The sequence below is a fragment of the Electrophorus electricus genome, chromosome 16, assembly GCF_013358815.1.
Source record: "Electrophorus electricus isolate fEleEle1 chromosome 16, fEleEle1.pri, whole genome shotgun sequence".
In the NCBI taxonomy this organism is placed as follows: Eukaryota; Metazoa; Chordata; class Actinopteri; order Gymnotiformes; family Gymnotidae; genus Electrophorus; species Electrophorus electricus.
Genome location: NC_049550.1, coordinates 9,473,876 through 9,495,470, shown reverse-complemented (window position 1 = coordinate 9,495,470; position 21,595 = coordinate 9,473,876). Strand labels below are relative to the sequence as shown.

General features: G+C 43.6%; 1 protein-coding gene across 3 annotated transcripts in view; it reads left to right on the top strand.

The window, feature by feature from the left end:
* The window catches only part of gpm6ba (glycoprotein M6Ba), a 33,204-nt gene that overhangs the window by 3,391 nt on the left and 8,218 nt on the right, over nucleotides 1-21,595 (top strand). The window contains exon 1 of one of the 3 annotated variants that reach the window (XM_035534663.1): nucleotides 10,933-11,074. The exons of 1 other annotated variant lie outside the window; for it this stretch is intronic. In XM_035534663.1, the coding sequence (XP_035390556.1) occupies nucleotides 11,005-11,074 (70 nt within the window). In that variant the 5' untranslated portion in view covers nucleotides 10,933-11,004. Of the gene's footprint in view, nucleotides 1-10,932; nucleotides 11,075-21,595 lie in introns of those variants that run through there. One more of the 3 variants, XM_035534665.1, reaches the window with a different exon arrangement.

Below are 21,595 nucleotides of genomic sequence, written 5' to 3'. Positions count from 1 at the left end.
AATTACCGAACAACTAGTTGCAAGCCTGAGGCTGATCTGTTTAATCTATTTGTTTTCTTGCGTACTCTTTCCTCCTTAGCAGCAGCACATGGCATATATTAACATGTTGGGAAAAGGGTGTAGCAAAAAAGTATGTTTTGAATGCAGACAGTGCGGGATGGTGCATTGCTGATGATGTCTTGAACCAATCCCCTTCCTTGTAGAATGTTTGGGAGTTTACACGCATTCCTCTTTATGAAACACCTTGAATTGCCTGTATGAAATGTGCTATGGAACTTGCCTTGCGTTGACTTGAAGTCAAAATGAGACTCTGCCCTAACAAATGTGGGATAAAAAGATTATGGACTAGCATGAGGATTTTAAACAAGACCAAAAAGATAATTTAGAGAGGCAATCAGAGAGTCATGGGTTCTTTTACTCTTTATGTTTTTCTTCATGTCTTATGAATTGGTACAGTGTGGTTCACACAGAAAATTGTTCAAATGTTGTTCATATAGACAAATAAAAGTCTTCTTCCAGAATAGGGGCAGGGCTCATTATGGCACAAAATGGTGCCTGTGTGATCTGAGTTTGGAGTGTATGGGGACTGGGGTGGTTTGGTCCCCTGGCCTATTGCCCATGTTCCAGTTCACCCCCCTCTGGCCATCTCCATTCTGTCTTTGTGTGTTTGTCACACCATGTTCACGTCCAGGACACCCCCCCCCCCCCCTTAGTAAACTACAAGTGATGTGGCTTACTAAACAAAAACAAAAGCGTCTGGGGATCCAGAAGCAGATGTGTGTGTGTGTGTGTGTGTGTGTGGTGTGTGTGTGTGTGTGTGTGTGTGTGTGTGTGTGTGTGTGTGTGTGTGTATGTGCATACAAGTGAAAGAAAAGGAAAATGCATCGTGCCAAAACTGTGAAGGAAAAGCAGTCTTGTAGTTACTCATGACCAAACCCTCACTTAACTACTAAGCTTTCATCCATCTGTAGCCATGAAGCACTCTACATTAAAGCTCAATAGCTCCAAATCAGTGAATACGTCCCCATTCAGTAAACATACAGTACCATCTTGTGATTTTGTGCGACTGATATGTGATTCATTTCGGCACCACATTAGCGAGAGTCTTAGAGTCTAGAGTCCTAGAGTCTTACCTCCGCCAAATTACACGTGCACTGATAATGGCTTTATTTACTTGAATTACCTAAGTCCCATAGCAATGTGCATTGGTCCTATAGGAGTTTATGTTGAGGCATCTCTATGGTGATGAGGTGACTGACAGCTGAGGATAGGCTGGGGTGGGGGGGCGGGGTTACATAAGAGGGCAGAGGCCTGTGGAGCCTCAAGTGGGTTGTTTTTTGTTTGTTTGTTGTTTTGAAGACTAAACCTAGTGTGTTAAAAGTATCAGAATTACAATCATTTGTCAGTGGACGTATCACTGGGTTTTGTGTGTTTATGTATCTGTGTGAGATTTGGGGGGTTTTCAGTGGAAAGTGTTTAGTTGTGAGAACTAAGGAATTGTTATATTGGTAATACAACTGGATACATTTATTCCTCATTTTACACATTTGTTCACAAATACAACACCTGCACAAATAAACACACACTGGGTGCACCCAAGCATACATTCGATGCACAGATGCTACCAGATAGAACCATAGAAATTCCATCACATAAAGGCCAAATTTAACCAAAACCATGTTTACAATTCAGCAGTGTCTCAACATGTAGACACAGTGGTCTCCATGAATTCCTAGCATGACCTATCTATTGTAATGTTCCTGTGACAACATAACCCAGAATTGCACAATAGAGGAAGCGCTGAATAAGATGTTGACTTCATAATCTAGGTCAAAATCCATAAAGGATAAAGATAAAGCTTTTTATCCTCCCCTGGGAAACACAAGTTTTACAAATTTTTGTTTTCTCTGCTCACTATCAGTTTGATAATTAGCTGGTGTGTTGAATCAGGTGTGTTAAATTAGGGAAGATACAGAAATGTGTGGTACGTGAGGCCTTGGGGGATTACTTTAAGTACACTGTCACAATTATAGAGATTGAATAAAATACACACTTTCACTGCCAAATTGTTATTTTTGACCATGGTTTTGTGATACTGACCCCTGCTCAGTTTGGGTCACAGGTGAGATAAAGGGACCATGGTTAGAGAAACAACATTTTGGACGAGTTGCCTCAGTAGGGCTTATGTCTGAAGCTTAAGTGTCTCCCCCTATTGTGGTAGTAGGTGGTTCTTGGTTATCCTTATTAGTTGGCCATTTACGAATTGAGCTTATGTCAGATTTACAGCTCCAGATGCGAACCTGTCATTATATTTTAAGAAGGATTGCTTGACAACAACAGTGCTGTTCATATTGGCATGTCATTCTCATCAGTTCTCACTATTAGGTCTCTTCCCCTTTCTACTCATTATTCCTCTTAGAGTAGCATTACAAGCTACTTAGGCAGCACTGTACCTGTCACAGTCTAGGCCTAGGCTCTCATCAAACTGACACAGAATTAATCCAGCTGCAAGCGAGTGATGATCACCTTCCAGTCAGCACACCATCGCCCTCGTCACCTGTGTGTATTTACAGCCAAATACATCAGACAGAGTTCATGATGAATGAACTCTGTGCAAAAAGAAAATAATGCAAAAAGAAATAAAGCAAAATGAAACTGCTGCTTCCCGAGGGTGCAGGCTTTTTATAAATAGTATACTGAGTTCTGAGTGACTCCCTCCTCTTCTTGAGCTCCTTCCTTCCATAAAATTGCATATGGTATGTCAAAGTAGTGATAAATGTTCCACCTGTTTCTCTAGAGAGTTAGCATAACAAAATAACTTTCCTTGTGTGATGATCGCTAGGACAACAGAGTACATTAGACCCAAGTGTGGAAGTCTGTATTAGTTTCACAATTCGATAAGGTATTGTAGGAATATTTCTTAGAGAATAACGCAGGGCTGATGTTAGTGAAAGGGAGATCGCTAGGCAGAGAATAGTCAGGCAAATCCAGGGTCAGAACCGGTTGGCTGAGTCAGAAGGTAGCGAAGGGCTAGAAGCGATGCGTAGTCTGGGGAAGAAACAGAGGTAGCGAGGAAAGTCAACAAGAGAAGAATATGCTTGGTATGCATACTGAGATGGCAATACTTCACAAAAGAAGTAATGGAGGAGGGAGTCTATATACGAGCACAGAGAGTGATTAATGGGAAGAAACAGGTGTCGCACATTAGTACTCAGGAGAAAGTGATCTGCTTGGTCTGGGAGTCTCCCTGGAGTGGGAGAATCTGGGTCTGGCAAACCTAGTGGGATGGGCAGAATTTGTAACACGGTGTAGCAAAATATAATGTTAGCCCAGCGCATTATCTCAGTAGATCAAGTCACAATGCAAGAAAAAACCTTATGCAATTTATGTCTATTATCTCACTTAGAATGAACAACTAATCAGAAAGCTCCCTCACAGCTAACCACCAATGCTGATTCAAAATGCACAGTTGGCCAAAACACGAGGAACAACTAGAGCCAACAGTGAGGAACATACTACACTGAGTAAGGGCGACAGTCACCGATGCAGCCCACAGTTTGATGCTGTTTGATGACCAGTAGTTGTGTCACTGTGTCCCTAGCCTTAGTGAAAAAATGTTTTAGAGTGTTGTTGTAGCTTTAATATCATTAGCATAACAGTACTGTCACATTGTTATTCAAATATTCTTGCAGTACCCAGCGAGGTTGCTGATTGGCCCTTTATATGGGCCAGCACTCTGCGCTGACTGTGAGCTTTAATAGCATTCTTGTCATTGTTTATAGAGACTTCAAAGAGAGACCTTGCTGTATCCTGTTTCCTGTTTACTTTCCACATTAAATCTGTCTAGAGTGCATGAAAGAGGCGTAATGGCCTTGTTACTGGGAGAAGATGTGTCCATTGTGTCTGTCTGGTTCGCATTATCCAAACACAGCTATCAGTATGTGTGCTTTAAATAATTGCTGAAATCTGCACATTTGCTTTTTCAATAAATGCCCAGGGCTTTGGACAATATATTTAGATTGTTGACATATATTTATTAAAAAATACAGCATGTGCAATATAATTAATGCAATAATATTATACATTATAATTATAATTTGTCTGAGTATTTTCATTTTAGAAGTGATTTGTTGCTGCCTTTTGTGATTTCTCTAGATGTTTTTTTTTTTTTTTTTTTTTACAGACCTGCATTTTTAAAGTGAGCTACATAAGGCATCATAAACAATTCACAAGGTACCTATAAATAGCACATGATACTAAAGTATTATCCAAGACCCTTTCTTGTGTTTTCTCTTCATGAGTAGCATTGGTATTGTTTATAAATGTGTTCCCAAAACATAGAGTGTCATAAATTAGACACAACAGATGATCGATCTGGACATTGCAATTCTATACTTTTTTATTTACTGAAAGAGTCCTAAATCCCTAGTCGCCTGACAGGACATGAAGTAATAGATATGCAATTTACATCAGGATTAATTTGGTAATAAATTATTTAGTCATAAATTAGTCGTAACTTTGCGTATCCCTATCATATAAAGAATGGCTAGACAAGCCAGTGTTCATATACAATTTTAACAGGGCACTGCATTTGTTGCTATTTTTTTGATATTTTAACAGGGCAACATCAGCTCAATGTAAAGTCCAATAACTGATTGTCAGTTGATTTACCAACTAATGATTCTGTTGTTTTTTAATGAGCAAAAAGCCCCAGGGGCCCATAGACTCTAGTCACGACAATTACACAATTAGGCACTTTTATTGTCGGCCATTTTTCCTGCGCATTATGAGGATGTTGCGACATGTTCTGTTTTCAATGGCTCTATCTGTCTCAGTAATGGTCTCAGTAATGACTTGCAGCCTATGTCTACAGCAGCCTGACCTATTGTCTGTGATAGCTTATAAAACACTAGAGCTCGGGTTGAGTCACAAAGCAATGGAATAAGTAACTGTTTTTCAAGGGAAGGATTTGAGGGCATGGGGTGTGGTGAAAAGAGATGGCTTGTGTAAAAGATCCATGGGGTGGTAGATGGAAATCCCCTAATTGTCTGTACCCCTTTCCACTGATGCCAGTTTGCATTAGAAGTGCTGTGGTTCTTCCACTGGGGGAACTAATGTTAACCATATTATACATGTGCTTTGGACAATATGTGATGGGTAGCATCCAAATGATGTCTTTGCTGCTACTGGAATGACACTCTAAATTTGTGGGTCACAGCTGCAGCTTAAGACCTTGTTTGACTAGTAGCAACACACACACACACACACACACACAAACACACAGAACATAGTACAACTCAACCACGAACACATATGAGCCCCACCTCATCAAATCAGTTCTAACACACTGGCCTCATACCAACAGTCCTGCCCCTTGTCTCATATCATTAGTCCCACCCCTCTTTCACATCCTGAAATCTGGTTGGTTGTGCTCATATAATGGTACAAACATCCCAAACAGAATGAAGCAATGTATTTGGGATATATCATTTGTACATCCACACTGTATCTAAAACCCACATTGTGAGAAAAAAGTCTACTCTGTATTTAAAATATAATTTTTAAATTAAAAAAATCTCTCTGACTGTTTCATTTCATTAGAGAATGCTTTTTAGGCTGCAAAAATAGTCCACTATTCCAGCAGAAAAACACCAACATGGAAAAAGAGTTAATACAGGCCATCATGCTGTGACGTTTGCGGCATGGAAGAAGCGAGAGGCGGGGTTGCAACAAAGTGCTCTTTATTATCCATCGGTATTTAGCGATGAAAACACTAAACACTCAAACAGTCGTTCTCTATGAGCGAGTGCAGTTATCAGATGAGACTGGCGTCTTAGGTCCACTAATGTGCAGCCCCGTCTCTTGGGATCTGTGGGTTTAAATAAGCATATCATGATTAACGACCAGGTGAATTCAATTAGTACTCTGGCGATTGTGAGTGGGGCAGGTAAGGGGTGTGATCCATAGCAGGAGTGGGCGTGTCCCTCCTGCTAGCCAGCTGACCAACCGTGATTGGGGGGTGGGGTTCTAAGACCCCGCCAACCTCCTGGTGTGTGGCCGACCCAGCCGCTGAGGGACAGGCTTCTGAGCATGTTCCCAATGAAAGGAGGCGGTGCGGTTGTGGTCCAACACTTGGGAGGCCAGTATCCAGCAGCGCTCCTCAGGTCCATACCATTCCCAGTCCATGAGATACTGGACCTGCAAGCCACGGCAAGGGCCCTTACCGTGTATGCAGGACCTCCCTCTATCTCCAAGGGAAGAGGCAGAGCACTCGAGGAGCTCTCCCCTTCTGCGAGGGGACCCTCCACAACCGGCTTCAGGGCCGACACATGGAAGTCCTGTGCCTGGGCAAGCCAACGTAGTAGGTGACCTCATTAATCCGCTCCGAGATGGTGTATGGACCCTCGTATCTCACAGCTAGTTTCCCCGTGGAGCCTGCACGTCCATCCTTCATCGATACCCACACCCTTTGTCCAGGTTCGTAGATGGGGATATCCCCACGCCTCCTATCCACTTGTAGTCGGCTATGGCTCTGCGCAGTTTCTGGTGGACCTCCTCCCACACCTGCTCGCTGCGCCGACACCACGTCTCCACCCCCGGCTGGTCAGACGTGGGGGGATTCCATGGATATAGCGGGAGCTGGAACCCTAGTTAAACTTGTCGCTGCATGCCACAGTGAATTCTGGGCATATTCCGCCCAGGGGAGGTAGGTGCTCCAAATCTCAGGGTGCATCTGGCAGTACAGCCTGAGAAACTTGCCTAGTTCCTGGTTTACCTTTTCGACCTGCCCGTTGGCCTGGGGGTTGTAACCAGATGTCAGGCTGACCGTGATGTTCATCTTACCCAACAGTTCACGCCACACTCTGGAGGTGAATTGTGGGCCCTGGTCCGAGATGATGTCCTCTGGTAGCCCGAATTGCTGAAAGACGTGGCGGAAGAGCTGGTCCGAAAGAGCTGCTCTCTCCTAACATGGAAGTTAAACCTAGTGAAAAAAAGCGACCACTGGGCTTGCCTGGAATTGAGCCTCCTCGCGGTTTGGAGGTATTCCAAGTTTTTGTGCTCAGTGATGACCAAAAAGGGGTGTTGTGCTCCCTCTAACCAGTGGCTCCATTCCTTGTTTCATGGCGAGGAGTTCACATGTGGTCTCCCACGCCATAGTTCCTCTCCGCAGGGCTTAGTTTTTTTGAGAAATAGGCAATTGGTTTTAGTTGCCCTGCTTTGCCCTTGTGTTGGGATAGTATCACGCCTACCTCTATGTCCGACGTGTCTACCTCCAAAACGAAAGGTTTTTCCGGCTCAAGCTGCTGCAGTACCAGGGTGGTAGAAAAGGCTTCTTTCAGCTCCAAGAAGGACCTCTCCACCTCGGGTCCCCATCTTAGCTTCTTGGCTGTTCCACGGAGTAGGACTGTAAGAGGTCTAGCCACCATACTAAAGCATTTAATAAAACAATGATAAAAGTTAGCAAATCCCAGGAAGCGCTGTAGCTCCCTGCAAATTTGCAGTCTAGGCCAGCCCCTTACTGCTTCTACCTTGCACAGTTGCATGTGTACGCTGCCCTCGTGGATGATATACCCTAGGAACCTCACCTCTTTCTGATGGAACTTGCATTTCTCCAGTTTGCAATAGAAATAGTTCTGCAGGAGGGTGCGGAGGACAGCCCGTACTTCACATACATATTGGTCCCGGGAGGAGGAATAGACCAGGATGTCATCTATATATGCAACAACAGATAAACCCAAGTATTCCCATAGGACCTCATTGATATAGGCCTGGAAGACAGAAGGTGCAGTGGCTAGACCATACAGAAGCACCAAGTATTCATAATGTCCCAAGGCTGGGCTGAAGGTGGTTTTCCACTCATTGTCCTCCTTGATCTGGATGAGGTTGTACGCACTGCGGAGGTCCAACTTTGTGAATATACGGCGTCCCCTTAATTACTCGAGCAGTGTAGGGACAAGGGGGAGGGGGTACGGATATTGCACCAACCGTTCATTGAGTCCCCGATAGTCCACACAAGGCCTCAACCCTCCATCCTTCTTCTTAACAAAGAAGACACTTGCGGATGCCGGGGAGATGGAGGGTTGGATTAAACCTTGCTGGAGGGCCTCCTTGATGTATTGCCCCATCGCTCATTCCTCCTCTTGAGAGAGGGTAAACCCTACATCGGGGAGGAACTGCGCCCTCCTTCAGCAAGATGGCGCAGTCCCATTCCCGATGTGGAGGCAGCTGTGTGGCTCTTGTTGGGCTAAATACCTGTGCCAGGTCACTGTATTACTGGGGCACGGTGAGGTCGTTTTCGGCTTCGGGACTCTTGATGGACATGGACTGCAGAGACACCGTCTGGTGGAATAAGCATTTGCCCTCATAGGCTGACGTAGACATTGCCAATGTGGAGAGTCGACGACTCAGATGTACCACTTCAACTTCAACATAAAAAGGGTCCGAGAACGACTCACCGAATTGCACCACTTTCCTTGGTTCCCCGGCTGGCCTTTTACCCTGACCACACCTAGTTGCATGGGCTCCACCAGAGTTTCCGCTTGCCCCACCACTGGTGCAGTCTCTTGCTGTTGTCACGCCCGTGGGAATTGCCCTGTGGGTGTCGCTCCTGTAGGAGACGGTCATAAGTGATAACCAGATGGACCACGTCATTCAGTGAGGTAGGCTCCTGTTTACATGCCAGTTCCACCTGTAGATCCGCCCTTAGTCCATTGATGAACACGTCTACCAAGGCGGACTCATTCCAACAAGCTCCCGCAGCTAGCGTCCGGAATTCCATGGCGTAATCTGCTGCGGTTCAGATTCCTTGCCTCAGGTGTAGCAAGGAGTGCCCACAAAGACTCCCCTGATGTGAATGAATAAAACCAGTATAATTGTTCATAAGCAGGGAAGCATTGGTAATGAGAGCGGCCCCCCAGGTAGGGCTTTCCCCATGAGCCGAGAGATTACAAAAGCGACCTTGGCGTGGTCAGACAGTCAGGGTTGATATCCAAAAAAAAGCTCATACTGTACAACAAAGCCCCCAAATCCTTCTGGGTCTCCGCCATACATCTCGGAGGTAGCAATGAGGCATTTTACCCTCTCCGGTACAGGTGGGGTAACAGGAGGAGTTGCTCGTTGCTCCGGACCTATAGCCAGGCAATTAACAACCTGCCCAAGGTTCAGGACAAGCGAGCATATCTCCCCATCTCCTGCTTCTGCTGCTCCATTTTTACCATCTGGGCAGCCAGCAGTTGAGCCCAGTCAGGGCTACTCCACTTGCTTCCAGGTGGCTGCACATTCTGTGACATTTGCAGCACAGAACAAAGTGCTCTTTATTATCCATTGGTATTTAGTGATGGAAACACTAAACAAAACTCAAACAGCCGTTCTCTATGAGCGAGTGCAGTTATCAGACGAGACAGGCGTCTTGGGTCAGCTAATGTGCAGCCCCATTTCTTGGGATCTGTGGGTTTAAATAAGCAGATCATGATTAACGAACAGGTGAATTAGATTAGTACTCCGGCGATTGTGAGTAGGGCAGGTAAGGGGTGTGATCCCTAGAAGGAGTGGGCGTGTCCCTCCTGCTAGCCAGCTGACCAACCGTGACACATGCAGTGCATCATGCAAACATCTCCTTGCAAAACTAGTTGTAAAATGCAGCAATTAAAACAAATCAACTTTTTACATTCTATAAATATTATGTTACATTATAGACAACAAAGGTCCATGTTAATTTGTAAGTTGATGTATAAATCAAGATAATTACATATAGCACAGATATTTCAACTTATTTTAACCCAGTAATTTATAGCAACAGTTGTTTATGACTCTCTGTGTTACACTTACAGCTGTTATTGTGAACAACACAGTTTTATGCATATGAAATATGAATTGTGTACATATTTGTTTGTGTAAATGTATGTAGTATATGTAGTAGAAGATTTATTACTGGGTTTTTAAAAAGGCTTAAATCGAATGTACTTTCCTAATTTTTTTACTTCATGCACATGATCCCATAATGAAGCAGCAATGTATTGCAGATCTGTGAACACTCCGAGTTACAGTCTAGTGGTGAGGGATTGATTCAGGCCAGCATTTTGTACCACAGAATCACTGTCTCCTGTCTAGCTTGACTGGCCTCATGAAACATGTGCTCACATACTCTCGGAGTTTATAAGGTGCCTTAAATGGTAAGGATGATGTAAAAGGGATTTAAGCATTTGTTTCTCCCGGACAGTTGTGCTCAGGAGCGTACCCGTGTATGGCAGCATACGGCCATGTGTATCAGACTTATTATTATTTATGAGGATTCAAGGTAGATGGTATCTTTTTGTCTGAGTGTGCGGTCTATTATTAGGGCACAGAGGTGCGCAGACTTGTGTGGAGAGAAGTGGTGTCCTAGTTTCACAAGTTAAATGCATCAATAAGGATGTTTGGTTATTATAAATGCTTACATTTTTCCAGACCTTCTCTTGTTAACAAGAGTTTTCTTGAAAGGTTTTTTGATACTGGATAACTAGTTTTCTTTTCAGTTCAATTTGTATATGCCCTAACATCAAGTGTGTGTGTGTGTGTGTGTGTGTGTGTGTGTGTGTGTGTGTGTGTGTGTGTGTGTGTGTTGTCTGTTCTTTCAGACACAGATAGACAGACAGACAGACTATTATGTTGATAGCCAGCAGTGTAAGTCAGTATTACTTTGCAACTACACAATAACCCAATAGCAAGTACACATTTAAGGCTAGACTAACTAGATTATTAGTAACCATGGCTCTAAAACAAGGAAAATCCGATCCGACAACGCGTTTTATCTTCCAGCGAGTAGTGTAATAGACATACTCAAGAGTGCGAGCGCGCGCGCACGAGAGAGAGAGAGAGAGAGAGAGAGAGAGAGAGAGAGAGAGAGAGAGAGAGAGAGAGAGAGAGAGAGAGAGAGAGAGAGAGAGAGCGAGAGAGAGAGCGAGAGAGCGAGCGAGAGCAAATCTCCACTGCGCGGGAGAAACTATTCTTGGTAAAGAATTCTAAATGGATGGGATGAAGCCAGCCATGGAGTCGTCGGCCGAAGAGAATCAAGATGAAAGGGAAGAAAGCAAAGGTACAGCACGACTTTTTAAAACTGCAGCTGGGTTCCAGTCTCTGTCTTTGCTGGTCACAGAGGGGTTTCGCGTACTGTTTCGATTCTCGCCTCACAAAAACCTTTCACTGCGACTCAGTGCATTGCCGATTGAGGATTCGACGTTCCTCTGTGTATTAATATATGTATGGCCAAAATGCCACTGCATTGCCGTTTAGTTAAACGAAAAATTGTATTAAAACGCTCCTTCATTTGGTATGATTTTTTTCTTCATCCTTGAAATAGCGTGTCCACGCTGCAATAGTTGATTTTAATGTCAAAATGGTGCACACAGAGACTCTTGCTGATTTTATCAAGGTTGTAATATTTGGTACAATTTAATCGTTTCGACGTGAGCTACATTAATCAGATGGATCCGTGTTAAGAGATGTTTTGAGCGTTTGTGTCGCGTGGTCGATGGCATTGTTGTCATTGAAGCGTAGGCTGTAGTGTCGCATTTTCCTGGAGGTGTGTACATTGTTGAATCTTTTTTGTTGTTGTTGGAAGCAACTGATAAATGCTCTTGCTGTCATCTTTCCATTGTCGGGAAGGCTCCGGCTGGATTCGGTGTGAATACGTGCGTAGGCTATTCGATGTTTCTCTTTCATAAAATATTAGTAATAACAATGACCAAATGAATCGCTATGAATATTTTGGCGTCAAGTTGTGGATATTGTCGTTGGATGAAATGTAGTTTAATTGTTATGCAAAGAATAAATGATCAATCATAATAAATTGAATACACAAAATATCAAGACTGGTACTTAGTATGACATCCAGAATTTCGAAATCTAATAAAATGAAATATGCTCTTCTTTATGCGCGCGCGTGTGTGTGTGTGTGTGTGTGTGTGTGTGTGTGTGTGTGTGTGTGCGCGCGCGCGCGCGCGTGCGTGTCTGTGTTTGTGTGAGGGTGCGTAGGAGGAGGCTTTGTGGGCGTGGGTGTAAATTAAATGCATTTGGGATTGACAATATTTATGAGTTCAAGTCAGATCGGGATTAAATTGAATTAAAGTTATTATTATTATGAGACATTTCTTCAGACGATGTGCTGCAAGCCTTCACAACCACATATTCTCAAGAGGACAGGCATATCTCCGCCCCCTCGTAACTCCAGTCTCTGTTAATTCCACTTTGCAGTTTGGTTAAGAATGTAATATTCTAGTTTAAGATACTCATTCAAAGCATTTGTGCAGAAAAACAGATATGAGACATCCACCGTGAACAATTCTGCTGGGCATAGCATATGGACAGATGAACAGAGTGGCCTACCCCCAATCCTGAAAGAATTATGTCAGTGTAGAAAATAATCTCACTGAGGCATCTGAGTTGTCCTTACTTCATCCATTAAAAAATACAACATTCTCAAAGTTTATGGACATTTTAAAAATATTTCAGTGAACTCAAACAGTGAGGTTTTACTTTATCGTAAAGTAGCTTCACCAGTCAGCTAATGGGTAATGTGAAAAGCAATGATTCCTTGACTCTGGTGTTTTCTTAAGACGTTACTCTTTCTGTCTTATGAATATTAGATGGCTCCTGCTATGCGGCAAATTATACCTGCATGGTAATATTGTAATAATCTTTAAGAGAAAGCCAACGGGTTTTGTAAGTGGTTGTAGTTAGCTAATGGAGAAAAGAATAGTTTCTGCATACAGATTTGGTGTATTTACAAATGCAGGGTCCACTTGCAGTAAACAAGTGTTTAGGATGTTGTTTAGGATGAACTGTGCCATGTTCTTACTTATTTTGTTTACTCAGGTCAACAATTATTTGAATCAGGCATTTAGGCTAATCTGGGATCAGACTTGACGCTATCACGATTTAGATGAGAATCTTGAAAAGAATTTGGATGGATTATCAGATCGGCTGTCAGTTGAGCAATGCAATCAGGACACAACAGTTTTGCATGATTGATGATATATTCTGAGGTTGGTAAATCAGTCATCTTAAAATGGATGACAGTTCTGCAGGAAATGCATAATCACAGTTTTAGGATTGCTTGTCAATCTGACATGCCTTCCCATTGGACTGCCCTCATACATTTGTATACATAGAAGATATAATATTTTACCACCTACAGCATTCGCGGTGAGGTCACATCACATTTAAGAAGATCGCTTACTAACTGTTAGCCTTGTGTGGGTGCGTGGACACATATGAGTGGCTCATGATCACACCCAGTCAGCCTATGGTGTGGGAGCGTGAGGATGAGAAAGTGGGAATGGCTTGCTCATGTTGGTCTTTCTTTCTCTCTCTCTGTCTCTCTCCCTCTTAACTGCATCCCTCTCCACCACCACTTCTCGACTCCTTCGCTTTGTATTGTTGATATTATTGAAAAAGGTGTTGTTTCTTGTCTTCAGGGGAAGCCTTAAGTTATCCCACCTTTGTTCCCTTCCCTCCCCCCCCCTTCCTCCCCTCCTCAGGGGGAAAGAGGTGTGGGAGGGGGCGGGAAGTGGGACACGGCCTCCCTTCCCTTACGTAACTCCCATTCAGTCATTCACGGCCACCTCTGTGCTCGAGTAGGTCCTGAGATGAGAGGGATTACATCATCGCTGTGACGGAGGGGAGGTAGAGTGAGGGAGGTGATGGTGCAGGAGGGCGGGAGCATTGCCCTGTAAAATACTCCATGCCTGTTTCCTCTCTGCTGTGATCAAGCGAGCCTGGTAGGATGGAGTGGAGGAGTAGTGAAAAGACACTGCGGAGCAGGAGGAGGGGAGCGACGGAGGGACAGAGCAGGAGCAGTAGCTGGGTAAATTCTGGAAGGTTCCTGACTCCAGAGGAGCCTGACTCGGTGGCCATATCCAAACCATGACTTTAGTTGTCCATAGGCTGCTCATTTGAGGTCTCAGAAAGGAAGCCTGTTGTGTGAAGTGACTTGTACTCAGTCCAGATGGGCATGTATTGAGCTGACAGAGCTCAGTGCTTCCAGTTACAGTTCAGTTGTAGGTGATTTGATCCAAGTGTAATTCGCTTTACAAGGAACGATTCAATTTGATTTTGGAAATAACGCTTATAGTCAATCTAAAAAATCTATGAAAAAGGTTACTGTAGCGCTGTGGGGAGAAACATTTTTAATAAATGCAGAAAACAAAATCTTATTAAAAAGAATGTGACATTGGCTCGCTGCATCAGGAGTCCTCAGGCAGTGACAAGAGGTGCTGCACTGTCATCTGGCTGCCATTCAACACAGCCGTTCTCCTGATTTATTTTTGCCCTGCTCGTATTTTCATGGGTTTCCTACACTGATCAACAAAAAGGAGAACATCTGTGTTGGCAGTCACGTGTTCTCCAGGACACACTCACACAGGTCCGCCCCGTATTAAGCTTTGGTGTGGTGAGCATTGATTTATTACTTAGAATTAGAGGGAAACCATTTTGAGAATTCGTAGTCGATGTAGTTTTATGAAAAGAATCAGAATCAGAATCAGGCTTAACTGGCCAAGTATGCTCTCGCATAGCGTTCTTAAAAGAATCCTGTTGGCATTAGCGGTCCTAAATGCATGGGCCTCTTTTAGCATAAAGTTAGCTTTTGTGTCCTGAACCATTTTTGTAGTGTATTGCAATCTGAAGAACCAGTATATTGTCACCATGGCAGTGGTGGCAATTATATGGAAATCCCAAGGTCTGATGGATGAATGCACCTTGAAGACGTGATCTCAAACAAAATTCAGTAATCCAAGTGAGGGTGATTTCTTCCTATGGCCTAAATGAAGTTGAACAAAAACTTAAAAAACCCTTCACTGTTCATTCTTGTTCATGTTCATTCTGACGAAGTTGCAGATGTGATAGCCTATTGTTCATGCTTCTTTTCTCCTCTCACTTCAGTACGACACACTAGGCATCCATTTATCGCTTTGTTCTTTTGAGATGCTTCTCATGTGCTGGCCTATTTGTCCTTCTCTCAGACTGAACTGCACTGGATAACGTGTGCTTTCCTCAGCAGTGTGCTCTTGTTTTTTCTGCCCTTTTTTTGAGCTCTCTGAGGTCCTCTGTGTGAAGGTGTGTAGGATTCAGGAGCATGCGAGTTATCACTCACTCAGAGAAAGACAGGGAAGAAGAGAATGAGAGGGAGAACAAGAGATAGACAGAGAGAGAGAGAGAGAGAGAGAGAGAGACCAACAGAGCAAGGGAGAGAGAGAGAGAGATAGATAGAGAGAGAGAGAGAGAGAGAGAGAGAGAGAGAGAGAGAGAGAGACCAACAGAGAAGAAGAAACACAGACCAACAGAGAGGGAGGCTTCTAGCTCCTCAAATTTGGAACAGCTCGCTCAGGGCACACTGACAGCCTCCATCTGCCACTGTAAACTCATGAGTGTGTTTAGAAGTGTGTGTGTGTGTGTGTGTGTGTGTGAGTGTGTGTGTGTGTGTGTGTGTGTGTGTGTGTGTGTGTGTGTGTGTGTGTGTGTGTGTGTGTGTGTGTGTGTGTATGTGTGTGTGTGTGAGTGTGTGTGTGTGTGTTTGAGTGTGTGTGTGTGTGTGTGTGTGTGTGAGTGTGAGTGTGTGTGTGTGTGTGTGTGTGTGTGTGTGTGAGTGTGTGTGTGTGTGTGTGTGTGTGTGTGTGTGTGTGTGTTTGAGTGTGTGTGTGTGTGTTGGTATGAATAGGACTAGCAGGCAGGTTGGCACAGCATGCCCAGTTCCTGTATGATGCCCATCACCTCCCTACTCCTGGATCTTGTCCATCGTGCTCACTGATGCACAATCTGCCATTCTCACTTCTCTGTTGCTTCTCAGCGCCTCTTCATCAAAGAGAGAGAAAGAGACGCTGCCCCGCGCTGCCTGTGTCATCAGAGCGAAACCTGTCGCTTTCCTTTCAGCCCCATGGACGCACGTGCCACACCCACTCTACTGCAGAAACAACGGCAACATCTCTGCACCTTCTCGCCTTCCCTGTGATTCGTCTCACTCCTGTGTCTTAAACAGCTCGTAAAACGAAGACACGTGCCGCTCAGCCCATCCTGTGGGTGATGAAAGTTAAAATTGTTATAGTCTGACCTCGCGCAGAGTTCCACTCTGGCATACGCCGCCCGTGCGATCACACCTCGCGCTTGTGGAGGAGACACAGAACCGAGCGCAGATCGGTCCGGGCTAAAAATGGCAGCCGCCTCCCCGTCGCAGCTGAACAGGCGTTCTGTGCAAAGCTTCAGTAGGCCCGCGTTCGCTCGAGCTTGGTGCCGGACAAACCGCAAGATGCTTCGGGCTCAAGCACCGACGAAAGGACATTTGCCTTGCATAATAACGTACCTAGCTTTAGCTTTATCGACCTAGGTGCAACCCTGCCGCCGTTATTTCTAATCTCCTTTACACATGCATAACTATGCAACCGCAGCAACGTCCACATGTTTAACCAAGCATAGCACGTTAAATACCTTCTCAGACTAAAAGATGCTTCTCGTTTTGTCTTTTCGCTTTAAATGAAGATAGAGGCAGAAAGGCAGAATCGAACAGCATAGTCTAAACGATTAAAGTTCGTAGAATTCGTACGTTTACTTAGTATTAAATCAGTCCAAGCTTTAATTTGTCGTCTTTGCTACAGTGTTTTGCAACAGAATAGCTTTTAAACACATAATAGGAAAATGAAAGAAAATATTTTGAAGAAAAATAAGATGGTGCCATTTTAGGGCATAATAAAAGTGGCTGGCATTGGATTCTCTTACATATTGTGAAGGCTTGTCTTCTTGCCATGACTCACAGCAGCAGCGGTCTGAAGAGGCTTCATCTTGAAGCAGATCTTTGTGTAATGCCTTGTTGCTACTGAACCATTTGGGTTGTTAAGGCTCAATCACTGTTGTGCTGCCAGATGTAGATATGGATGCAAAAGGGGAAAAAAGGCTGGATAAATTGATTTATATGTTTCTCCCTGCAGGACTGTTTTGCAAAGTGTTTAGGAGGTGTGGCATATATGTTGCATAGTCATTTTTTAAAAGTAAGGAGACAGACAGACAGAGAGAGAGCGAGAGAGAGAGAGAGAGAGAGAGAGAGTGTGTGTGTGTGTGTGTGTGTGTGTGTGTGTGTGTGTGTGTGTGTGTGTGTGTGTGTGTGTGTGTGCGTGCAAGGGTGAAGGTCAGAAGAAAGAGACCTGGCCTGCACAGTTGCTTGAGTTTGGCTGCATTTATGGATCTAGACAGAATGGAAGATAAAGAGCTAAGGGCTACACACACACACACACACACACACACACACACAAAGTACCAGAGCTCAAAGCCACCAAATCGGTCATTGATTTGTATGGCATGATGATGCTGAGAAGGAGGCAACTAAATGCTCTTCACTTAATTATAGCCACTAAGTCCCACTAAACACACTCTGTCTTTTAGCAGGCCTGCCTCACTGCAAGATGATCTGAGGCCAGCCTCTTCTTGCCAGTTACTGACCTCTGCCATTCATAAACAAACTGCATGCCTGTTCTCAGCTCATTGGAAAAACCTATCAACAAAACTATTCCCACAAGGCAGAGATATAATGTATTCTGAATACGTTACTGCCTTGCTCCCTCTGTCTGCTCTGTCATGGGCCAGTTCCGGGAGTATATAGATTTCATTGAACTTTTCCATTGAAATTTCTGGATGCATCCCTCCAAAGTTGCACTGTTCCTACTGGCTGTTCAGCCATGCATGGACTTAATACCTGGCTTTATGTGAGATCACATTTGGCACTGCCTGGGGATTATGGGTAACCAACATGGGCAACCTTTTTTATACAGTCTGCACAGCAGTAACTGAGCATGACTGAAATTTACCACTGCTTATCAAGTTATATTGCTGTCATGAATGGCAGTAGCTGTTTGTAGCTGCATTGCCTCTCATCTTTCAGATTTGTTCTCAGATAGTTGCAGGCTGAATTCATATTTGATATAAGACCCCTGGCCTAGAACATTATTTCCAGTAAAAACATTAATAGTGAAAACATAATGATATGGTCACTATTAAGATACTAGTCGGTATCATTTTAGTAGGTTCAGATGTCATCAATATCAAGTCTGCTGGTTCCTAATAGTATGGTCAGTTCTCATGAGTCACACAAGGCACAGTTCGAATGAGTTTGAGATCAGTTTAGAATATTTAAGAATATGCCCTAATGTGACTGATCTGAGATCAGTCTCTTGCTTTTTCTGTAGTTAATGGTGCACTGTACATAGAGGGCATTCATGGAAAATCACAGATCCACAAGCCATAAGGAAAAAAATTAGATGGCTCCATTCCAGCAGCTTGAGCAGATCGGTCGAGAAACAGCCGTAATCGACAGAGTGTCAGTGGTTTTTTTGCTTGAGAGCAATTTAATCCCTAAAGGAAAATTGCCCTATAAATTAATATTCATGACTCCTAAAAACGAATGGCCTTTGGAAGAAATATGGACGGTGCCCCTTTATATAGTCACAGACTTGAATAAAGATTTTTATGCAGCATTGTCAGCCATATAAAGGAGAGCTGACTAATTAGCATTAGAGTACATTGGTGATATTAGTACACAGTCAGTACATTAGTTACATTAGTACTAATGTCAGTACATTAGTGCATAACCAAAATGAAAACCTTACAGGTCAGATTTGCTGGTTGGAAATTAAGCATAATTTCAGATTAGCAACTTCAGGGAGCAATCCCTTATACCACTTTAGCACAGGGACAGACTTAATCTGGTTTTAACCTCATAAAGTTTTAGGTGGTAGATCACTAATTCGAACCTTTCTGGGTGGTACTGGCTCATGAATAAAACCCAGCAGTAAGTCACCTGGCTCTGTGTAACTGTATGTAGTGAAGGAGACAGCTAGTGGGAGGTAGTGACCCTGCTCACTGTGTGGGGTGACTGACTGTCTGAAATGGAAAGGGCATCGTGACAGAGCAGCAGCACCAGGAGACACTGGCTTATGAGGCCCTGACCCCTGATGATTTTTAAAAATAATTATTGTTAAAGTTCGGATACATTTTGTCTCACTCTCAGATTCTCTCTCTCTATCTCTTGGCTGTTTTCCACTCACTCACTCACTCACTCACACATACACACACACACACACACACACACACACCCCTGGGATAGCGTATGTGTGGGAAGTGTGTGGAAACTGTGGCAACGCAGAAACAGTCAGCTGTGGGTGCACTCAACTGGGTCGTGGGTAACATGCTTCCATGACAACCACTTTTCATGAGCCTCCAGGCCCAAAAATGCTTTTCTCTCTCCCTCTCTCTCTCTCCCTCTCTCTCTCCCTTTCTCTTCTGTGTTTTATCCCTTTGCTTTCCATCACTCTTTCATTTCACTAAACCTTGGCCCAAACTGTCTGGCACCGTCTCTACTGTATGGCTCTGAATAAAGACTCTGAGGGAACAGATTTCTCAGCTTTATGGAGAACTTTGCAAATAAACATCAGAACATGCTGGCCCCTTTTAAAAAGCTGCGAGAGGAGCACACTCAGCCTTGTATCTCACTGTGGGAGGAGGAAGTCTTTTGTATCATTTTCAAATTTTTTGTCAGGCCTCTGCAAAGAGTTTTTAAAATTCAAATTAGCATAAACCTCACCACATCACAGACCAGATCACATTGATAATTGTGATGAAGACAATGAAATCAAATGATTTGAAAGTGCATTTTAGTCTAGAACTTGGTTTAATCAGCTTCCATATCATGTTTCTAATGGTTTAATATTGAGATTACAGCAAAAAATTAGGTTTACACATCTCTGGACTGACTCTAGAAGTGACTCTGGGACTAAATAATAAATAAATTGTGGATTTTGAGTTTTTTGTGGAATTTTGATAGAATAACTAATTATTTTGGAAATTTTAAATTAGTGATTTTAGCTTATATATATTAGCATAATATTCAGAGTTGAATTTGCACCTTTGAATAACTTCTAAAATGCACCTTATCAGTCCGCCATAGGGACAGTGTTGCCTTCTTAACTGTGGCTTCTCGAGCAGCCTCTCTGGCGCCCCTCTGTGGCGTATGACAGCAACTGCATCTGAGCAAAGCGGGAACTGCCCCTGGAGGGATGAGGAAGGAGGACAGACATTCCGAATTATTACCCATCTAGGTCTGCTCTGCTCCTAAGCCATCTTCCTACCCTAGCCAGTGTAAACAGAGCTGGTCTCCAGCTAAGCACTAAGTCAGGCTTTAGCAAAAGGCTTCCAATTTCCCAGCTCTCAGGCCTCAGGTGCATCAGTGCTGAGATGAACATCTGCCATCAGTTTACTTTGCACATGTTAGGAATAAGAGGCAGGAAAACTCAGAGCTGAGTAAGCATGCTCACTGAACCGTAGAGCCTTATTCATAACTCTCGTGATGGTCTGGGGTTGTAAAATTTCATGACTGAGAGGATAAATACCTGGAGGAATAAATACAAAAAAGAGAGAGAGGGAAAGAGAGAGAGAGAGGGAAAGACAGAGAGAGAGAGAGAGAGAGAGAGAGAGAGAGAGAGAGAGATGAGTCAGTTACTCTCTAAATTCTGCTCTAATGAATAGCCAATTGATTTCCTTTATATCTAAAAGCATGTCCTGCCTGGCTTCACCCTGTTCTTTCACTTTCATTGCAGGCAAACACAGATGGACACTGGCATTTTCACAGATGCCCATCTGGGGTTTTGTGGAGGACTAGATGACCACAGTTAGGGCTAAGAAAGGAACAGTTACCTATTACTTGGTTACAGAGGTGTTACTGAGGCTTCTTTACATACAACCCAAATTGTTATACCTGGTCAAACCCCATCTACCAAAATTGTGGTGTTAACCATTTTAAGAAAACAGCATTTATACTCTCAAATCAGTGCAATGAAACAGTTTCTCCATAGGGACATTTTCTCTCCCAAAAAGATTCGAGCTGTCTGAATAGAGCTTCCTGAGCCATCTCTAATCCTAAACCCTCTGTTAGCTCTCGGGCCACTGCTGGAGTTTGTTTTGTTGTGAACCAGCTAGTGCTTCTGCCAGCTCTCTGCTTGCTTCATGACTTCATTAGCATTAATGGGGTAGGTCCATTATGCAATGGTCCTTTATGCAACTATTCATCTGAGAGCTTTGGGTCTTTATCTCAGCATCTCATGGCCATCTCTGAGGCTTAAGGCTCTCCTTGTCTGAGTTTTTAATTGACCGCCTTTATCTTCTTGTTAAAGAAATTGGAGCTTCTTGTTTAAAGGCATTATACCTCTTATGGACCATGTCGGTGTCTACTCGATCCTCAGTAGAACATTCTACTGTGTTAGATGGCTTTGGTTCAGAATGGGTTCTTTGATGTTTTCCCACCTTAATGTTTGTTTGTTTGTTTGTGCGGTGTCTCAAGGTTCGAGAAAGGACTGTGAAGACTCTGCTGCCTCTAAGTGTGCGTATGTTCATTTTGATTGCACTGATGTTTCCTGTCATGCTGGGGCTCGGAGAGCTGTCGCTCCAGGGCGTGGCACTTCCCTTCAACTCTGTTCTGTGCTCCATCTTGAAACAAAGAACTCCTTCCACTGAAAGGACAGATGGGTTAAACTGAATACATACCTCGTTTTTTTGTTATATTTTTTAATTTTGTTTGTTTGTT